The 20,765-nt window shown below is 43.8% G+C and overlaps 1 protein-coding gene across 1 annotated transcript in view; it reads left to right on the forward strand.

Annotated features, from left to right (window-relative positions):
• Positions 1-20,765, forward strand: part of SDK1 (sidekick cell adhesion molecule 1) — a 391,189-nt gene that overhangs the window by 310,068 nt on the left and 60,356 nt on the right. The window contains exons 26-30 of the mRNA XM_066329767.1: positions 3,885-4,000; positions 4,258-4,447; positions 6,296-6,394; positions 15,061-15,255; positions 19,214-19,415. Of these exons, the coding sequence (XP_066185864.1) occupies positions 3,885-4,000; positions 4,258-4,447; positions 6,296-6,394; positions 15,061-15,255; positions 19,214-19,415 (802 nt within the window). The remainder of the gene's footprint in view (positions 1-3,884; positions 4,001-4,257; positions 4,448-6,295; positions 6,395-15,060; positions 15,256-19,213; positions 19,416-20,765) is intronic.

Here is a 20,765-nt window from a genome sequence, read left to right on the forward strand (position 1 = left end):
GGCCAGAGGTGGCTTGGCCAGGATCATGTGGCACTTCATTGGCACATCTCCTGGATCTGTGTTTTACACCATTCAAGGAGATAAGGAGTAGAGCCCAGGCACTAAACCAGGCCATGGTATCCGATGGCAGTGCAGTCACTGGAGCCCAAAATCTTTATTGAAAATAAAGCTCTGTTTGAGCATTTGTTTGTTTTAGGTTGTGCAATCACAGCACTGATAGCTGAGCACAAATGCCAACAATAGTGGGGCATGTCATTACAAGTACTCACTGGTTTCTGAAGCTCTTGAATATATAAACCAAATCAAAACCAAAGAAACTATGAGAGAACAAATAATGCTGGAGGTTTTGGTAACGCTGGCATGAAAAACAGTTGGGAAATCCTAAAATGAAAACCTGGGACAGGGTTGCAAGTGGCTGAAGGTGGAGGGAGATGAATTAGGATTTTTAAACAGGACAGGTTCTATCAATCCAAAATGTTTTCGTAATGTTAGAAATTAAATAGCTCATTAAATTTTACAGTGTAAAATAACTGCAGAGTAACAAGCTCAGTTTCCACTCAATAAATTGACAATGACAGTAGGTCCAATATAGAGAAAGCAAGAAACTGCAGAGGCTCTGATGTATTAGAACAACCTTGGCAGGACTGCTTCCTCTTCGATACAGAACCCTCTTGCTTTCAAAAAAATTCATCTCAGATACACCTAACCCAGCGCCTTAATGGATTTTGTGCTCTTAATATTCAGCTACAAGAATGTGTACACTTGTCTTACAGCATGAGCTACTGTAGGAGCATGGTCACACATCCATGGCAAGGATCAATCTCCTGATGCTGGGGAGTCTGACCTTCACAGAGCAGTTACTGTGCTGTGATGGAGCATCTCTTGATAATTCAAATGTGGTCCAGTGTCACTGTGGGAATTTGTCAGTTTGTACAAGCTGAGGATTTGGCCTGCAGTACCTAATTTTACAGGCAAAGTGGATGTGTCCTGCAGCTGTGATACTTTTGCCGTGAACCTTGCTGGAAATTTGCACTTCTTAGCTGACATCAGTCAGATGTACAATGTGCCACTTTAATTTTTTGCTTTCAAAAAGAGCGAGGGATGTGCGGCTAAAATGAGCTGCAAAACTGCAGAGAACCACTGCATCCCACTCTCTGGCTTTCCTAGAAAGCCAGAATACAGACCAGCTTATTAAAAGCTCCTTTTGGCCCAGTTAGAGACCTAAAACGACATAATTTGCTGTATATCAGATGTGGCTGTGTCAGATGTAGAAAGAGGATGCATGATTTTAGATGCCAAAGTGGATAACCTTAAAAACTTGAGCTTGTTATTGAAGTTCCAGTGCAAAGTGCCAGTAACTCTGTGATTTCCTATGTTTGATCTTCTGAAGTGCTCCGTGCTGGCACTTTGCTGGATTAGCTCATCGTTTAGTTCCCGTGTTTCCGGTTCGTTTTGTTCAAACTCTGGGATTTTTTTTATTTTTTTTTTTTGGACACTGTTGCTTGGCTTCTGTGCTATTCTTGCAGGTTACTAATGAGAACTCGGCTTTTTGGAGCTTATAACAAAGTCTTCAGTGCAACAGTTTAAGGAAACCAGCATTAGAGAAGGGAGCTTGCAGAGGAAAGAGGGATTATGTGCTTCACTCACTAATTAGTCTTAGCAAACTATAATTTCTTTGGATCACAGCTTCCTGAGAGAGAAGATGGGTCAGAGAAATGAAGGTTACCTTTCAATTCATTCTTAAAGGGTCGATCAAAGCCTGTTACTTGAGAAAAGACTGGCAACAATAAGATCCATAAAATCACTTGCAGGTCCCGAATTCATATTAGAATATAATTCTTGACACTGAGGTGAGAACTGAAGATTTAAAGCTCACTCAATGAGCACAAAGATTTTTGCCATTCAGGCATTGGACTTAGATTCCTTTACAGTGAGAGGGGGCATTCAGCTGCTCTGTCACTGGGAATTGAGAGGGCTCTGAGCTCATGAACCTTCTCTCCTTTGCTGGCTGTCCAGTGCCCCCACCAGCAGTGTGACCATCCTCACCTCACAGCCAGGATGCCCTTAGGGCCAGCCCGGGCACAGCCTCCACCTTCTGTGAATTTGGGAGAGTTCCTGGCTGCTGATCAAAGAGGAAAAGAAATATTTGTAAAATAAAGTGACTTTTTCTCTTTTGAAAGGCCTCAAACTAGATAAAATAGAAAGAAATGTGGCTGGAAAGGGCTTCTTTTCTCTACACATCCTGGTTTTCTTGTGACCCACCTCCACCCTTTCTCTCTCCAGGAGTGATTCATGTGGGAGTAGCTCTTTGTGAAGATCTACAGATAAAGTTATGGCAGCTATCCAAAGACATTCATGGCTCCTGGCAATCTATTTTCCTTTAACATAATTATATCCTTGTGGGGGATAAATCTGGGAGAAGATTGAAAAAAAAAAAAAAGAGCCACTTCAGAGTTGGAGGGGGAAAAAAATTGGATTTTAGTCTGCTGCAGTGTCGTGTGATGGTGCTCTGTTCCTTATGCCCCAAATAATTCCCCAAATTATCAAGGAAATTGTTTAAGAAATTACTCTCTCTGCCGTTTTCCTTGAGTGCACAGGGATGGGGGTGCCACGTTTTGGTGGTGGTTTTTTTCCATTTTTATTAGTTCTGGTGTCATACCCATTATCTCTTTGATGTTGCTAGGAGCTTCAGGAGCTCGCCTCCAAAACAGCAGGTCTGTTCTTTTACTCGGACAGCCAGGAAAGCATTCCTTTGGCAGAGCTTTGGGCTGCTTTTTGTGATATATTCAGGCCCTAATCAGGCCTTACTGTCCCTAAGTGCTTGTGTAACATAACTTGGGGAATGTTCCCTGGAGGTCTGACAGGTGTGTCAGGCTCTAGGAAAGATTGTACCCCTCAGATGTTGGAAATGCCATGGGGAAAAAATGCAAAAGGGCAGCGTAAAATGTGAACTCTTAAAAATAGCCTCACATCCTGCTTGCATAACGTGACATGCTATTAAGCTTGCCTACAAAAGGCTGCACTTGTGTGGCTCTGCAGCACTTTGAGCTTTAATGGCAGAGGAAAATGCAAGTTTGCTCTTCTCTGGAGTCAGAGAAAATTACAGTGTTCCTGTGCCATCAGTCCTAATGATGTTTCCAGTTTCATGAGAGCCAATTTTGCAACATAAATGAAATGGGCATCTCTCATTGACACCGTATCAATCCCTGAAAATACACCTCGTGTTAATGCAGCCATCTCTAATTGATGTCTTGCAAATGTGGAGCGCTATCACATCATCAAAAGGCTGCATAGGTTAAAGAACTTCTTACTGAAGTGGGAGTGCTGTCCAGGGGGGAAATTATTGCTAGCTCTAGACAAGATGGTATCATTTCCTTTCAGATAATATAGGAAGGCACGGGTGCATAAAACTTCTTGTTAGAACAGGTCAAGCTGTAAGATAGACTCATATTCAGAGAGATTTCTGGGGTTTGGCATAGGGAATAAAAGGTATGGGAAAGAAATACTGAGGGATAGGCTTCTGGAGAAGTCTGGGAATCAAAACTTGGTTCTAATTACTGCAAATATATAGAATTTGAAATTTATTCATAGCTGTCAATATTTACTGTCTGTCTGTAGACACTGATAAGTATTAAATGTTTAGCTCTTTACAAACATTGTCATTTCTGAGATGAACTGGCAAGAAATTGTGAGACAGGCTGAAATAAAAAGATGATGTAGAATGAATACAAGAGGAGAAGGGATTGTCTAAAATGTATTTGAGCCCTTTTGGGTTTGGATGCTCCTCTATGGGATCCTGGAAGACTCCTGGGCAGGTAGGGAGATGGAGAAAAATGATTTGATATGTCTGACCTATTTCTGCTCTTTGGTAACTGTGGTTCCAGTTCCCTCTGCTCCTCCTGAGAATGTCTCTGCTGAAGCTGTGAGCTCAACCCAGATCCTGCTGACCTGGGCAGCAGTTCCTGAGTCTGAGCAGAATGGTCTCATCCTGGGCTACAAGGTATGCAACTGGAGTTTCATACTCATTTGATTTTTAGTGTATTACCATGATTTTGTATTTATTTATTATTCACCTGCTGGATATTCTTATTGTTCCAAAGTCAGCTGGAGAAGATACAGGAGGTGTGCTGGCTTTGAAAGGGGTGATTGGTGAAAGTAATCTCATTTTATACTCAGTGACAAGGAGGAATCTCCCTCTTGTCACTCCTCATGCAACACTCTCTTTCCTTCTGTGCCTCATCTACGTTTCTCCTGCAGATCCTTTACAAAGCCAAGGATTTGGACTCTGAACCCAAGAGCCAAACAGTGAGGGGGAACCACACACAGTCAGTGCTGCTCTCAGGCCTGAGGAAGTTTGTCCTCTACGAGCTGCAGGTGCTGGCGTTCACCCGCATTGGGGATGGGGTCCCCAGCTCCCCTGCAGTGACAGAGAGAACCAAGGATGATGGTGAGTTTAAAGCTTACCAAAAGAGCCATCTCATTTGATCCAGCCTTTTAATGCAGATTTCTTCTAGTGGTACAAGTGTAGGCAACAAATATTTGGATTTTGGAGGGAATTTTTTTTTCAGCTTTGAACCTAAAGGACTGTACCTGGTATAACTCAGCAGTATCCCACTGGTCATGGGTGGAGAATCTGGCAAAGGCACAGAAAACCAGTGTCTCCTGTTTCCTCCTTCCCTGCAACTAATGAAGAGGAAAAAAATTATTGAATTCTGAAGCCTGGTGGAGATAATTTCTATTGAAGACCATTTTAGAGCCCAATTATAAATTCCTATTGCAGTTCATTCATGCTAAAAAAAAAAAAAAAAGTGCTGCAATTGAAAGCAATAAACAAATCTGGCCCTGACTGGACTGAAGGAACGAGCTGGAATTTGCAACTTCAGTAATCCACTCCCTTTTTTTTTTTTTTTTTTTTTACCCCAAAAGAATAAGACATTGACCTTGAAAGGTAATCCTACCAGCTTCCTTTAGCAGCTGCCTCCAGCACTTCCCATGGGGTTCCCAGTGCAGTTGGATGTCCTGAAGGAACCCAAGCAAGCACTCCCTGAGCACACTGGTGTGGTGGAAGCATTCCTGCTGATGGGATTCTATAGAAATTTGGTTCCATTCTTGAAATATTTTTGGGCTTTGCAGATGCTAAAACTGCTTTTGCTTTCGTTACCTTTTCAGGAATAAATAGGTTAAGATCAGTGGGAGAGGATTCTGTTTAAATCTCTCTCTGTCATCAAAATCTTTTCAAAATAATAATGGAGTAAACATTGGTTTACACAAGCAAATTGATTAAGGTAATTTGGTTGGGCTGAAAACACATTCAGACTTCTGGCTTAACAAAACATTTTCCATTCAGTGCAGGTAAGGAAGGAATGGGAGCATGTGGGGTCAGGAACAGGGCCAACAACTCCCTGACATTTTTTTAGCCTTTTTTTCAGCATACTCCCTGTGTGTAGACCTGGCTTTTCTTTGAAAGGAAAAATAAGAAAAATTACTGTTAGCGGAACTCTGCAGGGAGAGAAAAAGCACTCAGTGAAATGTACATATCAGGCTGTAATGAGAAATACTTAAAACTGTTTGTTTTGGATAACCCCATTATAGCAGTTCCCTCCTTAAGTGCATGTTGGCAAATGAAACAAATTGTTCTTCCATCTCCATACCCCTGACATAAATATGTTGTGTCTCCTCTGGGCTCAAGTTAATTAAAAGTATCACCAGGAGTAATGCAGGTGGAATTTGTGCTGAAGGGGAAAATTCATGGATGGTAATGTATGAATTAGCATCTCCTCACCTCGTGAACCTGGGCTGGTCAGCACCGTCTGTGTTAATGTGCCTCTCACCTGCCTCGGGTTCTCCTGCTCACCCCTCAGTGTTTAAGATGCAAATGTAAAGTCAGGGAGCAATTCAAAGCTGGTGCTGATGACACAGGGAAGGGATATTATTGAATTCCAACAGGTATGAAGTGGATTAAGCTGTATAACTCTCTGTAAAGACAGCTTGGTGGCTTGCTTCATAGTGCATTCTGTTACACCAGTGGTGATGCTGCAGCGAGAAAAATCCTTCAGAGCTTCTGGTACAGTAAAAAAAAAGCCACTGTAGGATGCAGTGGTCTGTGCTGTGTTTGGTGTCTGAGGGTGTTGGAGGCCTTTATCCGTGGACAGAATGTATCTATGTGTATAGAATAAATGTACGTTATGCAAATGCTTCTGACCACTATTGGAGCGAGCTGTAATTGTGCACGGGGTGAGCAGAAGAGCTGTGCAGGTGCAGGCCTTGCTGCCATGAGCTGTGTGTTCCCTTGCAGCCCCCGGGCCCCCCGTCAGGCTGGTGTTCCCCGAGGTGAGGCTGACGTCCGTGCGCATCGTCTGGCAGCCGCCCGAGGAGCCCAACGGGATCATCCTGGGTGAGACAGAGCACCAAACCCCGGGCTGCGGCTGGAGGGATGGAGATCAGGGCAAGCCACAGCTGTGGGCTTTTCCTCTCGGGTGATTGAAGGGGTGGGATCCCCACGGTTTGCATCATGAAGCCGATTTTATTGAACACACTGCTGGTTTATGTGCCTTTCAAGCATAACAACAATATCTGTGTTTCTTAGTAACATTGCTTAACTATGGGCTAGCACAGACTTGTACAGGCCTGTAGTGTCTTGCACACAAACATACACACGTACACCCTGATCTTTTCCCTCTTCAGGGTCTTGCCCTGACTTGCCAGGGCTTGTAGCCCTCTAACACATCTACTTCTGCAATGAGTTCAGCAGTACCTTGAGTCCTGCTTCCAAACTGTATTCCCACACTTTCCTTTGCCTTGAACATAAGCAGATCTCTGGCTGAAGAAAGGAAAATATGCTGCTGTCAGCTGAGGGGACAAGTCTGCAGGGTTCCATGCTGTGGGTTTTCCTGAGCCAGAATTTGGTGTTGTTCAAGGCCCTTTGTCTGAATGTCATCTCTCTTCCCACCTGCATTTGGGTCGGTAACCTGTTTGGCTGACTGTTGGGAAAGCTGCCTGGAGACCTGGATTTTCCCCACCTTTTCCAGATATGCCCAATGTTTCAGTTTTATGTGTGCTTTCATTTTATTGCTTCCTTCAGATAACATGTCTGACAGGTCATGAGGGGTTAAATCCCATTTGCCCTTTCATCGAGGGAAAGAGCAGCAACAAAGCAGGACAGGAATTTGTGGAAAACCTTCTCACCTTCCTGCTCTCATAACTCTTGGGTTGCCTTTGCAATATGTGCACCAGCCACTGTTGCACTTAAAATGTGCAGACTTTTACAATGTAAGAATCCTTTCCTGCCTCTAAAATTAACGTAGCTCGTAGTTATCAAGCAATTTAGTGTTTTCTGCTGCTGCTGAACACATTTTACAGTAGTTCTGGCTGGTGAGTAAAGATTTGTGTCTCAATTTTGAGAACAGAAGCAAAAGCTTTTGTTTTTATCTATTACTCAGTCTGCCAGGCCTTTCTGTTTTTAATTTCACTGCCATCGTTCAGGCTCACATGTAGGCTTTCAGCAATATTCCCTAAAGCCTTCCTTGCTGGCTGGAGGGTGCCTGCTTTAAATGCTCCTGCAGAGGTGGCATTGCTTTAAATACAGAACTCGTCCTGCATTGCACTTAAATCTAGAGTCAAGAACTCCAAGTGTTTGCTCAGGTGTGTAGTTTACCAAAGTGATCCTGGCATCTGAAAGCACAGGAAAATCTTCAAACAGCATCCAAAGGCAGAAGCTGCAGGATTTTCTGAGCACGAGGAGGAGTCTGTGTGAAGCTTGGCAGCAGTGAGCTGCCAGAGATGGATCCACACAGGGTTTCTCTGCAGCTCAAGCAAGCTTGGCTTCCAGGTTGTCTTTTGGGTTTGATTTGTTGCTTTTTTTAAGGAACTGTGTGTCCTAGAACTTGCTCTCAGCAGAGGCTGGGATTTGAGTCACAGGATGTGGTTAAGGAGAAAAAAAAAATCATTTGATAGGAATGATGAGAAAGCACAAAAGACATTTTGCTCCCTCAACTGTGTTCCAACTTCTCACATTGCTGCACTTTGTCTGCCTCATTTGCTGGAGTTGCTGCAAGATCAGTGGAGTAGGAACTCTCCTTTCTTTTGTCTTTGCAGAGTGCTTTGCGCAGTGCATCCCCTCCCCAGCTGGTTCTTGCTCCCTGCCATTGTGGTGATGATAAAATCATACAAACAGGGCTGGAAGAAAAGGGAAAAGCTGTCCTTTAAAGAATCTTTGGCATGTTTAGCATGTAGACTGTTGTTTCCAATGTCTTTCAGAGCCCATGCCCAGTAAGACATCCCAGGATGCTTCCCACAGTCCTTGACTCCTCTGATGGTGTAACTAAGTCAGTTCATGTCCCACAGTACAGTTCCAGGTCAGCCAGTCCTCCTTTCACAAGTACATTCAGCTTTTTCTCTTTAAGTGTGATAATTCGCAGATGCCTTTATTGAATTTCATCTCACTGATTCCAGACCATCTCTCTTCATTACCCAGATCTCTTTAAATGACACTCGTGTCCTCTAAAGTGTGCACAGCCTGGTTTCATTTTTGGAGTTTGCAAGCAGATTGGCAATTCCATCAGCCAGGTCATTAATGAAAGTATTAAACAGGACCAGACTCATTCATGAGGTCTCATGAGAGCTTTCTTACTACATCCTCCCAGGCTGTTAGCAAATCATTGATAACAACATATTTTTTTTTTAAGAGTTCATTTCAAAATGTGTGGTGTTTTTCTTAGATTCTGTTATTGTGTTTGCTTTTGGTGGGACTGCAACCATATTAAAGCCTTACTCAAAGTCAACGTGGATCATATCTACTCTTCCCACCTGGCCAATTACACTGTCAAAATGGAAAACAGATTATTTGGTATTTATTATTTGCTCCAATCAAACAGATATTGGCTGTTCCTTGACACATTATTATCCTCATAGATGCTTGTATATTGACTCATATTTTTTTTCCCACGTTCTTTCTTTGTATTGAACTTTAGTTTGATTTGTTTGTAATTCCTTTAGTCGATCTTGCCTCCTTTTAAAAGATGGTGTACTCTGTTTGCCCTTTTGTAATGTTCTGGGCTGTCACCTGTCGTCCACAGGTCCTAGAAGAGAATGGCTAATTATTCAGAGATGGCTCCATCTCTGCAGGGCAAATTTCATCAGGCCTTTCTGACTTGATTACATCCAGCTTAACTAAATATTCGTTAACCTGTTCTCTATTCCAGCCTACATCCCTACTTACATTGTTGTCACTTTTCATTTGTGTGGAGGATCTTGTCAGCACCAACTTCTTGTTGTGTGTGAAAATGCAGCAATGCAGGTATCTGCCTTCCTTCCCTTTCTGCCTCACCTCTCCTCTGCTCATTTTTTCTTCCTGCTGACTGACCTGTCCTCCTCCTCCTCAGATTTCTAATGTATTTATGAAATCTTTCTCATTGCCTTTGCTGCCCTTCAGGTGATAACTGACTTTGCTCTTTGGACGTTCTGATTTTGTCCCTACCTGCCTCTGCTGTCTATTTATACTCTCCCTTAGACCTGTGTCCTGTTTCAACTTTTTGTCCAATTCACTTTTGATTTTCAGGTCATTAGTGAGCTCTGAATGCAAACATATTGGCCTCTTAACATCTTTTGTCTGCGTTGGGATAGTTCTACCTTTTCTTTTGTCTCTTAAAATGGTCAGCTAACCTGGATTCCTTTTTCCCTTAGAATTCCTTCCCCGGGGGATGTTACCTGCCAGTTCCACCCATCCACCACTTTGAAGTCCATTGTCTTTATTCAACAGTTCTCGCTTTTATTTTCTCAATGGTAGAAATACTGAGGTTCCTGAAGGAAGTAGTTAGCTGCCAAAGAGAGAAAAAGGGAAAATTGCTCATGCTGAGTACTTCTGTGATCTTTTCTAAGAAGTGAGCTGTGCTTCAAAAATAGATAAAATACAATATGTAGCGTTCTAAGGAAAGGTTTCAAATTTGGGGAGTTTGGGGTTGTTTTTTTTTTTCCCTGTACACTTTTTACATCTCATTACTATAATGAACCTCCAAAACACCACTGCAAACCCCTGGTCAAGTGCACCAAAGTGGAGTCATTGGGAAAAATAAGTGAACATAATTTTGTGTGCTGCCCTTCTATTCACTCATGGGGCTGGAAAGAAAAACCACTTGCTTTGCAAGAGCGACTTACATTCAGAGCCTTTGAACTAATGTTCCTGCTCTGCCTGCCTTGTCCTCTGAGCATACACGCACCTTTGCCGCTAACATTTTTGTAATCTATATAAAAACATGTTCCAGCATTTCAGAGAGAGATTAGCAGGATGAAATACTGGCAGGCACCAAGAGGGAAAACCACTTGTTTGTTTGTTTAAATATTTTACCATGCAAGACTGTGAGATTTTTCCCTTTTTCCTTCTGGGGACGTTATGCCAACCATTGGAGGCTTCACTCTGTCTTCCTCTCTGCACTCAGTTCAGCCAGCACCCAGATAGTTCTCTCAAATACTATTAAAGATAAATGAGGCATTAATGTGCATTTGTGCACTTCAAGCTATGAACTCCCCCTGAAAACGAGAGCTTAACCCACATCCTCCCAGGCCCTGGTTTGTATTCCTCACGGTATCCTCGTATTTAGCATTTACCTGGAGCTTATTGCAAGAAAAAAAAAGAAGTGTAAGAACTCCACTGAGAATTAGAACCAAAATTGGATGTAATCCATGTTTGCAAATTCCATGTTTTGATCCCAGGCTGCATTTGCACACCCGCTGGCCCTAAAACAGATAAGCAGGAAAATCAACAAACTGGATTGCTGCTCCGCCGCGCCGAGCGTAACCTCGTGGTATCGCTCAGCTCTCCCCGAGTTCTGTGACAAATTAATAAGTGTTTGTATCTCTGCTGCAGCGTGGCCTGCACCAACGGGTGCTGTCACTTCTTGAAGGGCTTTGTATGGTGATGAGTTTGAAGGCTTTTTGATATTCATGGGGTGTTGTCACCCTCCTCCTGCCTGTTTGCTTTAGGGAATCCGGCGGCTGCTTTGTGGTGACCCAACGTTTAACAGGCAGCTGCCATTCATCGAGCTGGGGAAGTGTGCAGCTTATGGAACTGCTTGCTCTCCTGAAAAAAAATGCTTAGAAAGATGCTAAAGTGAGAAATCAGCCTAGTTTCAATGAATAAATAAACTCCTGAAGACTTGATCTTTCCAGGAGGGTTTTTAATGCTGGTTTTGGCCTGGTGAGGGGCAGCACTCCCAATAGCAGAGGAGGTTTGGGATCTAATGCTATATGGTGAAAAAGTTAAGAAAATAATACGAATTCTTATTGACCATCCAGGTATTTCACATGGTGTAAGATGTTCCTTTCCCCCAAAAGTTTGCTCCAATCACCTTTTAAAGGTTATCTTTTCATTCACAATCTTTGATTTTTAAATTTTTTTCCTAAGATATCTGCAATATCTTATTGTCATAATCTAGTAAAGAAAGGAAGCTGCTTATTCCTCCACTGCAGCAATTGCCTGTTATAGCCCTCGAGCACACATTAATTTCTCTTTGAACACTTTCCATTTACCTCTATTGATTTGCCTCGTTTGATTTCACTTAACATTTCCTTTCTTCTCCTATCCCTTCTTGCTGAAATTCATCAACTTAATAATTTTATCTTTTTGATCTTGCATTAGCCTTAGTTATTATCCAAGCTGTAGTTTAAGTACCGAGTCTTCTGTGCTCAGAAAAAACTAAAAGTAATGTTTCATGCCAGCCTGGATCCATTGTCCCAAACTGTCTAACAGGAGGTGCAGGTCAGAATGAAGAACTGGATGTCTCTCAAGTGGGTTGTGAGTAGCAATAAAAGTGAGCTGAGTTCAGGTGTAGAGCTTGGATATTTACCTTGTAATCAGACCTATGGAGGTGTTGAGGTGATGGCTCTGGTGTAAACTCAGGAAAACAGATATTTCCTCAGACTTTGAGCCAACACAGCAGATGTTGGAGCGGGCAGTGAGAGCTTGCTCTGTTTTTCACAGAGACAGAAGGAAAGGGAGTTTGCAGAGCCTGTCACAGAGACAGGCTGTGACAAAGTGATTTCCTCTTTCTCACAGCTAAATTAATTTTTTCACTAGCCACAGACCTACTCTTGTGTAAGATATTGTAATGGCCTAGATATGTATGTGTTCCTTTGCCTAACCTGGGTGTGTTTGCAATTGCTTTCCAGCATGAGTGCCACCATTTAGCAGTAAATAGTTATCTTTCTATTCCCCCCTTACATTTTAACTACACTTCATATTTTACAAAGGTTTAGAAAAGAGAGGAAATTACTCAACAAGGATATGTCCCAGATATCATACTTATCTTTTAATAACTAGATAAATCAACTTTCCTATTTTTTTAATATTCTCTGCTTCCCTCCAGGTCTTATTCTTTACGTCTTATGTCCCTTTATCAAGCTGCTTTAGCCATCTTAGTTGCTTTTTCCTTCATCTTTCCTGCTTCTGTAAAAATTTCCCCAGTGCTTTTCTTTGACTATTTTTTCCTCCTTGTTAAGATCCTGCACTGGGGTTTTCACTCCCACGTTCTTCACATCAGTATAAACAAAAAAGATCATATATATCAGTTCCTTCTCCCCATTGCTCTCCGTCTTTCTGTGGACGTTTAAAAAAAGATCAAAATATTGCAGCATTAAAGCTACAGAAATACTTTGGTGAAATATATTAGACCAGTAATGGAAGAACTAGTCCCATGGATAAAAGGAGATAATTTGGAGGCGAAAGAATGAAATGTTGTATGTGTAAGACCCCAAGACTTTGCTGGGATCTAAGCACACTCAGGAGCGCTGAAAAATCAGGAGACTTTTTAATTGATTAGAATAGAATAGAATAGAACAGACTATTCCATTTGGAAAGGCACCTATAACAATAATAAAGTCCAGCTGCCTGGCCAGTTCAGTGCTGACCAAGTTACAGCATTATTAATGGCTTCATCCAACTGGCTCTTAAGACAGGCTTGGGGCATTGCCCACCTCTCCAGGAAGGCAGTTCCAGGGTTTGACCAACCTCTGTGTAAATAAATTCTTCCTCGTGTCCAGTCTGAACCTTGGCTGAAGCAGTTTTGAACCATTCCCACGTGTCCTATCAGTCCTAGGGAGATCACAGAACCTGGACAGTTTGGGTTAGCAGTAATCTTTGTTAGCCATCTGGTCCTGGGCAGGGACATTCTCAACTAAAAAAGGTTGTTCCAAGCCATGTCCAACCTGACCTTGAGTATTTCCAAGGATGGGGCAGCCATCACCTCTCTGCACCAGTGTTTTACCACCCTGGTAGATCTGCACCTCCACAGCCCCTCCTCAGGGAGCTGCAGAGAACAGTGAGGTCACCCCTCAGCCTCCAGACAAGACAAGGCCAAAGTCCTCAGGCACTCCTCATAGGACATTGTTCCCAGCCTTTGAAGAAATCTAAATCTATTCACCCAGCTGTGGGAATGTTCCTGTAGGAGTAAACCAACCACAGCCTGGGGGAGCTGGGGCTGAAGCCACAGGTGCTCAGAAAAGCTGGGTCACTCCTCGAGGTGTCGCTGCAAATTGTTCCATGTGAAGCAGCCATGACTGTTCCCTCACATCCCTGAGCAGCTGCCAGAGAAGAAAGGACAAGGAAACCCTGGTGCATCATCAGTGGCACTGTGAGAGTCAGCACAACAAAATTAATACCATCTGTATCCCAATTAAATTCCACTGTTTGTGGCAGAGTGCGCCACACGCAAGTGGCATCGATTCCAGCGACTGCAGGAACTCCAGGCTTTTTCTGTGAGTGGCAATGTGGCAACTGTGGCATATTCACAGTGGGAAATAAATGTCATTGGGTTTTCTCTAATAGCCATAGGTAAGATCAGCCCCTCGGATTTCATGCACTGACCTTCCCAAATGAACCGTGTCAGGTTTGGCTCCCCTTGGTCTTGTTACAGCCAAGATGTGGTGGGAGTTCAGACTCTAGCTGGGATATTAATTCCATGAGAATGAGATGGCTCAGGTGCTGCAGACCTCTTTTGTCATTGGGAGGATGAGCAGAGGGGTGGCAGAACTGTGCTGTGACTATTTTGTTTTCAGCTGGTTTGATTTGGATTTGTTGGCTGCACTCTGCCCTGTGTAACTCCATGGAGCATTTAATCATACATTCAGCTTGGGCAACAAAACTCCACATCAGTTCTGCTATTAATTGATTTTGGAAGTCAGCTGCTGGACTGGAAGTTGCCATTGAGCTCCAGAAGTGAGAGCCTGATTGAATTGCTGGTTTTACAGAATGGATTTGAACATTTGGCAGACCCTCTTTAGGGGACAGTTGTCGCTAGTGGTGCGTAAGAGCCCTGGAAGCCCTCCTTGCACAGTGGAATCATTAATAACCCAGGCTAAACTGTGAGCTCCTGATTGTCAGGCAGGGTGGAAGGGGGGGTTGTCACTTACAGTCATCAGCAGAATCGATTATTGAGACCTGCATGGATGAAGCAGGACCACAGAGCTTGCAGGCTCCTTCCTCGGGCTCTGGGCAAGGGCTGCAATGCTGAGTGACAGAAGGGTGGCTTTATTGGCAGTTCTGGCACTCACTGCTGAGGGGAAAGCATGTGCAGAAAGGAGGAGCAAGCTTTGACTGGTGCAGTGTGAAGGCTGCATGGTTCAGGCAATCCAGCTGCTGGAGCTGCAGCTGAAGAACCTTGAATTTGAGCCAGTGCTGAAACTGGGAGAGGGCAGAACAACCTCTGAATGCGAGAGTTGCCTTGAACCGCCTCAGTCAGGTGTCACATTGCACCAACTCTGCTCCTTTGCTTTCCAAAAAGGTCCCAGTGTGCCCAGGAATGATTAAACTGGTTTTGCACCTTGTTGGCCTAAAGGATGGAAAGTGAACTCGGTTTAATGACAGTTATATTCAGCAGAGCCTCGTGTGTGAGTGATTTCCTTTGTAAGGTGTCTGGCGTCTGCCAAAAAGCAGAGCTTTATACCACCAAAGGCAGTAAATTGCCTTTCTCCAGACCTCAGAAAAGCATGCAATCAGGATAAACTAGCAGTGCTGGTGCTGTTGTCCCTGCTAGAGGAGCCAGCTGAGCCTTTTCCCCTCTCTGCCTGCAGGGTACCAGGTTGCCTACCGCCTGGCCAGCAGCAGCCCCAACAAGTTCACCACAGTGGAGGTTGGCTCCACAGTCCGGCAGTTCACGGCCACAGACCTGAGCCCAGAGTCAGCCTACATCTTCAGGACGTCTGCCAAGACCAGGCAGGGCTGGGGGGAGCCTCTGGAAGCCACGGTGATCACCACTGAGAAACGAGGTAATGATTGCAAGCCACGGGCTCAGGGGATTTCTGTGCCTGCCCTGTAGTCTGCGCTGCACTTGGGGGGATTTTAACAGCAGGCTGCACCTCCTCCTTCTCACCCCATAAACCTGCCCCAATCCATAGCAACATCATGATTTGAGAAAGCAAGGCAGACTTTTATGAGACACAGTTCTTCTAACCTGCCGGGCTGTTGGGATTGATTTTTCCATCAGCTGCTATATTGGCCATATGCAGCCTCCTTTTGCAGTCAGATGGGGTTGTTGTTTTTTTTTTTTCCCCAGCTCTCTCATTTTCTAGAAAGACTGCAATCTTAAGAAAGTAAGTGATGGATGAATTATATTGATTAGGGAAGGCAAAATGAGAGGCCGTGGTGTTGCAGAATTTCTCCATGGCTCCTCCATTGTGCCCTGACCTAATGTGTTTGTAATTGCTCTGGCCTTTCACTGCCACACGCTCGAGCAGAGCCTTTGCATCTGGATTGCCCAGACTTTCTCTGCTTCGTGCATCAGCCATGAAATGCTTGTTTGCATCCTGACTCTCCAGACAAATTCTGTTCTGAAGGGAATCTAGACGGTGGTATTTCTATGTGTGTGTAAATGAAACCAGATGCTTTGATACCAAATGTACCAAAATGTGAAAGACATCTAGGGTATTACAGGATCTGCTCTGCTTCACTGCTTGTTTTTAATGCTTTGGCTCAAGGAACTGCTCATTCCTCCAGTTTTAGAACTGATCTGTAGAGCTTCAGTTAAAAGATTTGGATTTTCTACTTGTACATGAAGATTTTTAGGTGTTTTTTTTTAATTCAGAGCTAAAAGAGGATATATTGGTGCATATGTTGGTGGAGAGCAAGAGTGTGGGTTTTTCCCTAGTCTTGCACATAAGCCATGTTCCACTGCAAACAATATATCTGGTCTCTTGAACTAAATCAAAACAAGCCAGGGTAACTCTGCCAGCACCACTGGGGTTTGTGTCATGGGGTGTTTGGGTATTGATATTTTTAAAGTAAAACTCTCCCTCAAAAACTAGAACCATATGACTTCTGTGCATCATAAAAGTCACAGTTCAGAGAGGAGGACACTCCAGCAGGTCACCTCCACAGACATCTTTCAACTGTTGTTAGAACTTCTGCATGTGCTTATGGGCCTGCTCTTGGTTCTTGCCGAAGTTATGCACTGTAATGCAACCAGTGACATTCGCTTTTAATTTCTAAAATGTGCCTGATAAGAATAATTTGTTTAAAGTCCTTTCTACACCTTGCACATTATTTATGGCAGGAGTAAGGGTTTCCCATTGTATTTCCCAACAATGTCTTCCTTATTGTTTTTCTTTAATGCTTCTAAGAGGAGAGGAAGTTGATGTTCAGCTACCAACAGCCTAAGAGCCTGCGAGCTGCTTTTCAACTACTGGCCTGCTTGGTTGGGCTTAAAATTCCCTCTGGCAAAGCTCTGCAGGTCGTGTGCAGCCTTCTCAGTGCATAACAGGGCAGTCCTCAGAGAAAGAACCTTTAGAGATGTATTAGGAAATTGGAAGTGCCTCTGCTAAAGATACTGTCCATCAAAGAGATTTATCAGCTCAAGGCTTCTCCCACCCCTGTCTGATTGCTGTCAAAGGGGAGGTTCAAAGCCTGACATGCGGAGGCTTCAAAAAAAAAAACACCCCACCATGCCAAAAAAAGTGAATTCTCAAAGCTCAGAGCCTCTCCTGCTCAATAAAATGTGCTGAGATTCCCCAGACTGTGCACAAGGATGCACAATAGCTCAAGGCAGAACTCCCAGCTCACTGTGGGAACAATGACCCCTTGTTGCTATCAATGCTTTAGGGTTATCTTGAGTACCCAAATCACAGTGTAACATGATCCCGTTCTGTTTTTGATGGACAGCTCTGCCGGGTCTCTACGTGCTTTGGAACCACAAGTTTACTGATCCCATATAAAGTGTAAGGACAGCAGTGTGTTTTCTCATATCAGCAAGAATTATAGAAGGGGATGATAAAGAAATTTCTCCAGTCCAGCTATTCTGCTAGCAAGAAATTAACCTGAAATGTGTATACATGATAGTAAATATTCTAGAATGAAAAGATATTTAATTACTGTTAATAAAGATGTATTTAAAATCCTCATAGTCCTTGATGCTAAGGTAGACAGACACAAAAATTCTCTTGAAAATTAACAAAATGGGTCACTCTTGCCCTTGTAAATTCCTTTGTTAATCCCAGTATAAATCTTTACATTTTGCTGTGATGCCTGTGATTTATAGATCCCGAGCTATATTGTGGCTGTATCCTCCAGAGCCTCTTCTGCAGTGCTTTGAATCTACACTTCAGAATAGTCAACAGTGATCAGGGCAGAACTGAGTAAAAAAATTTAAATGTAGCAAAAAATTAAAAGTAGACTATAGAGTCATGTGGCCTGGTAGAGTCAAGCCTGCACTGACAGTCTCACCTTAGCATTTGCTCGTGGCTAAACTCCCATAAATAAACCCTTTATACTAATGGGTTTGTACAAACAGTCAGGGAGTATATCTTGCAACACGGGAGATTTTAAGATCTCCCATTAGCAGCAGAAGGAAACCCAGTCGTGGGAGACTGACTGCAAGATCTGACCTGCCCAAAAGTGCAGAGCTCATCAGCAGAATGTATAAAATCCCTGCATGGCTCTCCCTCCCTGGCATGGAATAACCCCGCGTCCCTGTCTCTGCCTGTCAGTGTAAGGCACTGACCTTTTGCGTCGTGCTGCTGCTGGCACCCAGGGCTTCCTCCAGCTAATAGCTTACAAGTCTTTGGGCACTGATGTCAGCGAGAGCAGGCTGCAGAGAAATGCCAAAACACTCAGGAAACTGTTTTAGGGATGGCAGGGAAGTGAAGAGCTGGCCGTACGGAGCTGTGAGGAATCAGGCAGGCAGAGGTGTGTTTATGGAAACAGGTGCTGATGAAGTTGAATTGAATTGCTTCTCAAAAGCAAGTCACTGCGGTGTCTCCAATCAATTTCTGCTTTATTACATGCCACACATTTTAATCAGAATCAATAATCTTCATGATAAACAATTAAACAATTATTCCTCACTCTATAGGGTTTCTCTATTGAAATCGATGGAGTGCGGAGACGCGGTGACGGGAAAGGAGATCTGTAATGAAACGGTTGGGGGCTGGCATGCTTACACCTGCATTGCCATTCCCTGCTCATCCCAGAGGTGTGAGGGCAATTACTCTGGAGACATCTCCCGCAGCACTGGCTAGTTTGACTTTGCAGGTTCAAGGTTATTGGGTAGGAAGGGAAGAGTTGGGGAGCTCTGGAAGAGACCTGCACCAGGTGCTCCAGCCCCAGCTCTGTGCTGATTCCAGGCTGAGGTTTGGAAGCAGCAGCACCAGGAGCTGCTGATGCCTCTTGGTTCCTTGCCTGGTGCAGGATTCCAGCATCAGCTGCGTGTGCTTGGACTCTGCCACACAACAGCCTATTCCAGCTCACCCCTTCCTCTTCCTCGTGCCACGGCTGGGGGAAGAGAACCCTGCACAGCACAGAGAGAACAGAGTTCCTGGTACCAAGGAGTAAGAACAGGTGAAAACGTGAGCTAATTTACACACACATTCTGTCAAAAGAGCAAGTGCAGCCAGAAGCACTGCTGAGTTGCATTAAAGATTGCCTTGCTTTGCTTGGCTGCCAGTCCTGATGATTCTTCTTTAACCTGCCAGGTCAAGACCCCCCCAGGTCTGAGGTCCACTGTGAGGAAGGTTTATATCCTATGGTGACCTCTGATGCAGGGAGATAGGAATCAGTTTTACTGCTCCTCCTTGTAGTAGAAGGTTAAGGAATGGGACATTTGTATACATCATGTGGCAAATCCAAAAATTCAATGCCCTGTGGCTTTACCACTGTGAAAACCTGACCAGGCTGTCACATTTTACGTCGTTTTGAACTTCCTCTCAAAGCAGCTAACTTCTGGTTTGCTTGCAGAGCGACCAGCACCTCCCAGGCAGGTGATGACTCCCCAGGGTGACGTGTCCTCCCGGAGCCTGGTGCTGACGTGGGTCCCTGGCAGTGATGGATCGTCCCCAATCCGATACTTCACAGTGCAAGTGCGGGAGCTGCCCCACGGAGACTGGCAAACCTACTCCTCCTCCATCAGCCACGAGGCCACATCCTGCACTGTTGAAAGGTACCACTGATCCCAGGCTAGCACAGAAACTCACAGACTTTCCCACTAGTTAGGAAACCAAAACAAGCGTCACTCAGCTTCACGTTCTTTTTGGGGGAGAGAGGTTAAGTGAGGCCACTGCTCCCATTTTAGAGGTGGTGTTGTGAACAGCAGTTGAGAGATTTGCTGAAGGTCACGCAATAAATCTAATTAAAGTTGGACTGCAGTGCGTGTTTTTGAAGCCTTTCCTGGAAGCTTAGAACCACAGATAACACTACTCAGGCTAAATCATATGTAGCTACACATTGCTCTGTAAAATACAACTAGTTAAAAATCCTTTCAGTAGTGACTGATGTTAAAATCCACTCTGAATGCTGCATTGCAATTATCTCTATATAAGCTTTTCCAGATGAAATGAGAACCATTTTTATCTGTATTTTCCATACTGAAGTTTATAGATAGCATCAGAATGTTTAAACTTTGTTATTCAGGCTTCATTATATCCTCTGCAATACTGGTGTAATTAAAGTCCTTGTAACATCAGCAGAAGTAATTGAATGTCTACGAACAGGTACTTGTTTTGCTGTCCATTTCCTCTGTTGACGAGCCAGCACAAATCAGATTATTTCTAAAAGGGCTGTGAGCTTTAGGAGAATCAGGTATTCTGAGCATTCAGATACAGATTTTTCAGGTCTGTTATTAAATGCTTTGGTGGCTGTGGTCTATGGCAGCTCACTGGTTGTGTGCCAGTATCCTTTCAGTCAAAACATGTAAAAACAAGGAAACGGGAAACAATCTATGTCACTTAGACCTGACATTGGCATGACTGAAAACAAAAGATCAAAAAGGATGATTCACATTAATCAAGTTGCTGTAGGTAAGTAATTCTGTCCTGATAGGGTGGCACTGCTGAGATTTCTTTTCCCCCTTGCTAAAAGCACATTCCTGTGGAAGTCCAGAAGAGTCATGGATGTGAGAGTGCTGCCCATCAGAATGCATTATCCTTGATGTTTAATCATTCCTTACAAGCAGCTTGGGTTTGTAGTCAGTGTTACATCTGCCAGTGGATGGTTAGACACTACCAATTAATTAGTGAAATCCCCCGTAAGTTACAGCTCTGCATTTCAAACATCCGCCTGTGACTCCAAAGGCAGCCTCCCCTTCACCTCCCCTGCCAAGCCAAGACAGAATCATCCTTGCAAGGTTATGTCAGCTGGAAATCACTCTTTGCATATCTTAAAGCACCACATAGATAAAAGAGCTGTGGGGAACCTTTTGTTGCTGTCTTTATTAAATAATCCAAGTAATGGCATTAATTTGGGATTCAGCAGGAGTGAAACACGCTGATCGAGTGCTGGTGTGGTGCAGGGG

The sequence above is a fragment of the Sylvia atricapilla genome, chromosome 15, assembly GCF_009819655.1.
Source record: "Sylvia atricapilla isolate bSylAtr1 chromosome 15, bSylAtr1.pri, whole genome shotgun sequence".
Lineage (NCBI taxonomy): Eukaryota > Metazoa > Chordata > Aves > Passeriformes > Sylviidae > Sylvia > Sylvia atricapilla.